The sequence below is a fragment of the Mobula birostris genome, unplaced genomic scaffold (assembly GCF_030028105.1).
Source record: "Mobula birostris isolate sMobBir1 unplaced genomic scaffold, sMobBir1.hap1 scaffold_594, whole genome shotgun sequence".
NCBI lineage: Eukaryota > Metazoa > Chordata > Chondrichthyes > Myliobatiformes > Myliobatidae > Mobula > Mobula birostris.
In genome coordinates this window covers 79,871-86,946 of record NW_027278316.1, presented here as the reverse complement: position 1 = coordinate 86,946, position 7,076 = coordinate 79,871, and the positions used below count along the sequence as shown (strand labels likewise).

Genomic DNA, 7,076 nt, shown 5'->3' with positions numbered 1-7,076 from the left:
TCAGAATGGTAATCCATGTGTGGAGCCAAAACGGATGAGGGAGATCTTAATTTCAGGAGACAGTAATACACAGCTTATGGAAGTGGCATCAATTTCATGGGCCCTGCACAGAATACAGAGGAGGAGGTGTTTGCATCCTGAGGCAAATCAGGGTGGATAAATCTCCAGGGCCTGACAAGGTGTTCCCTCAGAGTGGGAAGGAAAGTGCAGAAATTGCTGGAGCCCTTGCAGAAATACTTAAGTCATCCTTAGTAATAGGTGAGGTACCAGGGAATTGGATGGTAACTAATGTTGTTTCGTTGTTTAAGAATGGCTATAAAAATAAACCAGGAAATTATAGGCTGGTGAGTCTGACATCAGGGGTGGGAAAGTTGTTCGAAGGTCCCACATGGGAGGTTAATTGAGAAGGTTCAGTCGCACAACATTCAAGATGAGGGAGTGAATTGGATTTCACTTTGGCTTTGTGGAGAAGCCAGAGAATGGTAGTAGATGGTTGTCTTTCTGACTGCAGGCCTGTCACAGGGATTGGTGCTGTGTCCTTTGTTGTTTGTCATCTAGATCAAAGATATGGATGATAATATGGTTAAATTTGCGGATGACACCAAGAGTGGAGAATGAAGAAGGCTATCATCAGCTGGTACACTGGGCTGAAAAGTGGCAGATGGAATTTAGTGCAGACAAGTGCGAGGTGTTGCACTTCACTAGGACCAGCCAGGCTAGGCCTGACACAGTGAAGGTAAGGCATTGAGGTGTGTGATAGACCGAAGGGCTGTTGGAATACAGGTCCATAATCCATTGAAAGTAGTGTCACATAGGGTCATAAAGAAAGCTCTTGATACATTGGTCTTCAGAAGTCAATGTATTGAGTGGCATGTTGTGTTGAAGTTGTACAAGACATTACCTGAGGCCTAGTTTGGAGTATTGGGTGCCGTTTCGGTCACCTACATACAGAAAAGATGCAAATAAAGTTGAAAGAGTGAAAATTTACAAGGATGTTGCTGGGTCTGGAGGACCTGAGTTATAAAGAAAGATTGAAAAGATTTGGACTTTATTTCTCAGAATGTAGAAGACTGAGAGGAAATTTGATACAAAATTATGAGGGTATAGACAGGGTAAATGCAAGCAGGCTTTTACCACTGAGATTGGGTGGGTCTTGGGTCATGGGTTCGGGGTGAAAGGTTAAAAGTTTAAGGGGAACGTGAGGCAAAACTTCTTCAGTCAGAGGATCGTGAGGGCAGGGAACGAGCTACCAGTGCAAGTAATGCAAGCAAACTCGATTTCAACATTTAAGAGAAGTGTGGAGAGGTACATGGATGATAGGGGTCCTGTGCAAGTAGATGGAAGTAGGCAGTTCAGCATGGACTAGATGGGCCAAAGGGCCTGTTTTGGTGCTGTACTTTTTAATGACTCAATGATCCTATGTCATATCTTTGTAAGGATTTCAGTGATTTCATTTTTTTAACCAATGTGTGTGTGTCAACGTGACACATCCCCTAGTGAAATTCTGTGTGTGTGTGTGAGAGAGAGAGATAGAGAGAGAGACCCATTCCCCCACCCCCCTATTGAAAGGCTCTGTGTGTGTCTGGGACCCGTACTCAGTGAGGGTCAGTATGTATACGTGTACCTGTGTGTCTTACTTTCTGTCTGGCACAGAGTTCAGGTGGTGAAGAATATGTGACGTATTTGAAAAATTCTAAAACAACACCACAGAAAGCTGCATGAAAACATAATTATGAGCCACACTGGCCCCCACACATCGATTAGACGTAATCACTTGTTTACTGAAGCGAACAAGGAGGTGAGATTCATTACCCTCCTCTCCACAATGACTAACCCAGGCAGGTGTTTCTCAAATATTGACACATCATCTTTAACAGTTCCAACAGGTGGCAGTCGACAAGGAGATCATGGAGTGAACAACTCTACCGTATCTGTGACCCCTACACCCCTCCCCATCTCTGTGACACCCTACACCCCTCCCCAACTCTGTGACCCCCTACACCCCTCCCTGTCTCCATGACCCCTACACCCCTCCCCATCTCTGTGACCCCTACACCCCTCCGTGTATGTGACCCCCTACACCCCTCCCAGTCTCTGTGACCCCTACACCCCTCCCCGTCTCTGTGACCCCTACACTCCTCCCCATCTCTGTGACCCTTACACCCCTTCCCGTCTCTGTGACCCCTACACTCCTCCCCATCTCTGTGACCCTTCCACCCCTTCCCATCTCTGTGACCCCCCTGCACCCCCCCGTCTCTGTGACCCTATACCCCTCCCCGTCTCTGTGACCCTTTACCCCTTCCCGTCTCTGTGACCTCCCACATCCCTACCCGTCTCCGTGACCCCTAACCCCTCCCCGTCTCCGTGGCCCCCTGCACCCCACCCTGTCTCTGTGACCCCTACACCCGACCCCGTCTCTGTGAACTCTACGCCCCTCCCTGTCTCTGTGTCCCCTACACCCCTCCCTGTCTCTGTGACCTCCCACACACCCCCGTCTCTGTGACCCCTACACACCTCCTTGTCTCGTGACCCCTACACCCCTCCCTGTCTCTGTGACCTCCCACACTCCTCCCCGTCTCTGTGACCCCTACACCCCTCCCCACCTTATTCCCCCCTACACTCCTCCCCTTCTCTGTGACCCCCTACACCCCTCCCTGTCTCTGTGACCTCCTACATCCCTCCCCGTCTCTGTGACCTCCCACATCCCTCCCTGTCTCTGTGACCCCTACACCCCTCCGTCTGTGACCTCCCACATCCATCCATCTCTGTGACCTCTACATCCCTCCCTGTCTCTGTGACCTCTACATCCATCCCCGTCTCTGTGACCCCTACACCCCTCCGTCTGTGACCTCCCACATCCATCCGTCTCTGTGACCTCTACATCCCTCCCCATCTCTGTGACCTCTACATCCATCCCCGTCTCTGTGACCTCCACATCCCTCCCCTCCGTCTGTGACCTCCCACATCCCTCCCCATCTCTCCATGATTGGATGCAATGCTTCAGCCGCTCTGGATCCCAAACTCTGGAATTGTCTATGCTCCTCCCCTCGCCCATGGTCCAATCTGTAGGTTTCATGTCCCGGAGATCTCTCTCTGGGGTCAGCTGTCAGCACAGTGGCATAGCTGCTGATATAAAATTATTCCCTAGGGTCAGGAATAGAAGGAGATGGAAGTGGACGGGGAAAATGACCAGGAGCTGGGGAATTTGATGTCCATGCTATCAGGTTAGATGCTACCTCGACAGAATATGTGGTGTGGCTACTCCAATCTGAGAGAGGCCTCACCACGAGAGAAGAAGAGATCGTGAACCAACATGTCGGAATGGGGATAGGAAGTAAAATGGTTGGCCACTGGGAAATTCTGCTGTTTGCCTGTGGAGTGGTCAATGAAGTCATCCTCTAATTTTCATTGGGTCTCACTGATGTAGAGGAGGCCGTGTTGGGAGTTCCATTCTTTAGTGAGCTTACTTCAGTGGTTGGTAATTTGATGGAAAAGATCCTGAGAGGCAGGATTTATGAACATTTGGAGAGGTATAATATGATTAGGAATAGTCAGCATGGCTTTGTCAAAGGCACGTCGTGCCTTATGAGCCTGATTGAATTTTTTGAGGATGTGACTAAGCACACTGATGAAGGTAGAGCAGTAGATGTTGTGTATATGGATTTTAGCAAGGCATTTGATAAGGTACCCCATGCAAGGCTTATTGAGAGAGTAAGGAGGCATGGGATCCAAGGGGACATTGCTTTGTCGATACAGAACTGGCTTGCCCACAGAAGGCAAAGAGTGGTTGTAGACGGGTCATATTCTGCACGGAGGTCGGTGACCAGTGGAGTGCCTCAGGGATCTGTTCTGGGACCCCTACTCTTCGTGATTTTTATAAATGACCTGGATGAGGAAGTGGAGGGATGGGTTAGTAAATTTGCTGATGACACAAAGGTTGGGGGTTTTGTGGATAGTGTGGAGGGCTGTCAGAGGTTACAGCAGGACATTGATAGGATGGAAAACTGGGCTGAGAAGTGGCAGATGGAGTTCAACTCAGGTAAGTGTGAGATGGTTCATTTTGGTAGGTCAAATATGATGGCAGAATATAGTATTAATGGTAAGACTCTTGGCAGTGTGGAGGATCAGAGGGATCTTGGGTTCCGAGTCCATAGGACACTCAAAAGTTGCTGAGCAGGATGAACCTGTGGTTAAGAAAGCAGATGGTGCATTGGCCTTCATCAATCGTGGGACTGAGTTTAAGAGCTGAGACCCTGGTCAGGCCCCACTTGGAGTACTGTGCTCATTTCTGGTCGCCTCACTACAGGAAGGATGTGGAAACCATAGAAAGGGTGCAGAGGAGATTTACAAGGATGTTGCCTGGATTAGGGAGCATGCCTTATGAGAATAGGTTGAGTGAACTCGGCCTTTTCTTCTCAGAGCGATGGAGGATGAGAGGTGATCTGATAGAGGTGTACAAGATAATGAGAGGCATTGATCATGTGGATAGTCAGAGGCTCTTTCCCAGGGCTGAAATGGCTAACATGAGAGGGCATAGTTTTAAGGTGCTTGGAAGTAAGTACAGAGGAGATGTCAGAGGTAGGTTTTCTATGCAGAGAGTGGTGAGTGCGTGGAACGGACTGCCGGCGATGGTGATGGAGGCGGATACGATAGGGTCTTTTAAGAGACTCCTGGACAGATATATGGAGCCTAGGAAAACAGAGAGGTACAGGTAACCCTAGGTAATTCCTAAAGTAAGGACATGTTCGGCACAGCATTCTGGGCCGAAGGGGCTGTACTGTGCTGTAGGTTTTCTATGTTTCTATACAATTTTCCAGCAAGGAGTAACATTTCTAGTCCAGACGGCTATTGATAAACTACACAGTTCAACAATCTTGCATTTACAGGGGCATGGTGAATTTTATTACAGATTTATTTCATCACTGAATTACATTATTTCATATCCTTGAGTTAGACCCAAACCCAGAGCACCGTGCACAGTTCCAGTCTCCGCACACCTGGGTCAGACACACACCAGGAGCACTGTGTACAGTTCCAGTCTCCATGTCCCTGGGTCAGACCCACACCGGGAGCACCGTGTACAGTTCCAGTCTCCGTATCCCTGGGTCAGACCCACACCGGGAGCACCGTGCACAGTTCCAGTCTCCGTATCCCTGGGTCAGACCCACACGGTGAGCACTGTGCACAGTTCCAGTCTCCGTATCCCTGGGTCAGACCCACACCGGGAGCACCGTGCACAGTCTAGTCTCTATCCCAGTGTCTGGTGTTAAATCCATGGTAATTCAGGAGCCGGAATGCAGAATCCAGAATCAGGAGGCTGAGTTCCAAGAATTCCAGCTGAATTGATGAGGCAGAAGACGAGGTGGAAAATAGGGTGGGAGGGAAGAGAGACAGAAAAAAAGAGAAAGAAAAGGTTCTGTACAGGCGGAATAGGCAGGGAGGCGAGAGCTCCACCTGTGGGATTGGTCAACACAATTCTCCACAGAAAGAAGTGGGCTGGGGAGGGGAGTTGATGGATGAGAGATTTCAGGGTAGAGAGAAGAGCGAGAGGGGGAGGTTGTGGGGATGGGGGCCACTTGAAGGTGAAAGGTGATGGGTGGGAGGGTGATGTTGGGCAGGCAGAGAGGGAAGATGGGTAAGGGGGATGTTCTTCTATTGGAAATACTGTGCCGTTTTGATATACCCCTTGTGAGGTACGTCAACATGACCCCCTGTGACCTCCCTCACTCTCACCCGCTCTATGACCCCCTTGCCCTCCAGAGGCAGTGTGTCAGAGGCGGGAAGACTGTGTCTGTGTGCCAATCTGGCTGCGGAGTTCCGGGACATGGGACCGGCTGGGCCTGAGGCCTAGCAGACGCCTGGGGCTGAGCAGGGAAAGCTTGCGGCAGAGGCCCGACATGCAGTCCCTGCATGTGCGCTTGACGGCACCCGACGAGAAATAGAAGATGAGTGGGTCCAGGCTGGTATTGAAGGTGCTGAGGAGGAGAGCATCGGTTCGCCAGTGTGGGCTGCGGTTCTGGGCGTAACCCACGAAGTGTGAGACATTGTAGGGGGCGAAGCAGACGAGGAAGACGAAGAGCGTGGTGAGCACCAGCCCCACTGCCCGCAGCTTCTTCTCGCGGCTGATGTGTGGTGAGGAGAGGAGGATATGCACAAAGCTGATGTAGCAGAACGTAGTGATGAGCAGCGGGAGGCAGAAGAGAACGATGCCCAGCTCCAGGCGGAAGGGCAAGAGGATGCCAAGCTGGTCCTCACTGAAGCTGTCGTAGCAGACAGTGGCATTGGTAGTGTTGTTACCGGTGCGCCGATACTCAGTAATGTAGACAATGCTGCAGTGTGAGAAGGCGCAGATCCAGAGGAGGCAGCTCACCAGGATGGCGTGTGCTGGCTTGCGGCACATCTTGTAGCGCAGTGGGTAGGCGACGCCCAGGTAGCGCTCCACTGCCACGGCGGTCAGGAAGAGGATGCTGCTGTAGATGGCACTGAAGTAGAAGAGGCCGCTGAGGGGGCAGAGGAAAACGGGTAGCACCCAGTGGCTGCCCTTGGCTGCTTCCACCAGCTTGAAGGGCAGGAAGAGCAGGAAGGCCAAGTCAGAAATGGTTAGGTTAATGAGGAAGATGATGTTAGGCCCCGCCTTGCGCCGTGCCTTCGACAGGAATGCGTAGAGGGCGAGAATATTGGCTGGTAGACCCGTCAGCAGCGCCAGAGAGTAGATAGTGATGTGGAGGCTGTCGTTCTGGCCAGCCATGGTCCGGTCTGCATCACAGGCTGGGGAGGGGGGAAAATGGAGGAGGAAGTAAAGGGGTAGTGAGAAAAAGGGCAGTATAGAAAAGTGAAGAGGAAAGAAGAGGGTGGAAAGAAAAACGGGTATAGGGGAATGGGTGGGGGAGAAGGGGATTAGCTGGGGAGAGAGATTGTTGGGTCAGGAGAGAAGGGAGGAGATGGGAAAGAAAAAAGTCAGGGGTTGAAAAATGGGGAGGAAAGGAGACTGAGAGCAATGGTGGAGAGAGAGAGATGGGGAGAGAAGAGGCAGGAGGGGGAGAGTGGAGAGAGGGTGAGAGAGGGGAAAGAGAATT

At 51.0% G+C, this 7,076-nt stretch overlaps 1 protein-coding gene across 1 annotated transcript; it reads right to left on the bottom strand.

Moving 5' to 3' along the window:
• Nucleotides 1-5,770: 5,770 nt before the first annotated feature.
• On the bottom strand, nt 5,771-6,748 carry LOC140193391 (free fatty acid receptor 2-like). The gene has a single exon (XM_072250739.1). The coding sequence runs from the start codon at nt 6,746-6,748 to the stop codon at nt 5,771-5,773; it is 978 nt and encodes a 325-aa protein (XP_072106840.1).
• Between the last annotated feature and the right edge of the window lie 328 nt (nt 6,749-7,076).

Bases quoted from the DNA above. Each gene is read 5' to 3' on its own strand.
- LOC140193391 (XM_072250739.1), bottom strand. From the start codon at position 6,748: ATGGCTGGCCAGAACGACAGCCTCCACATCACTATCTACTCTCTGGCG.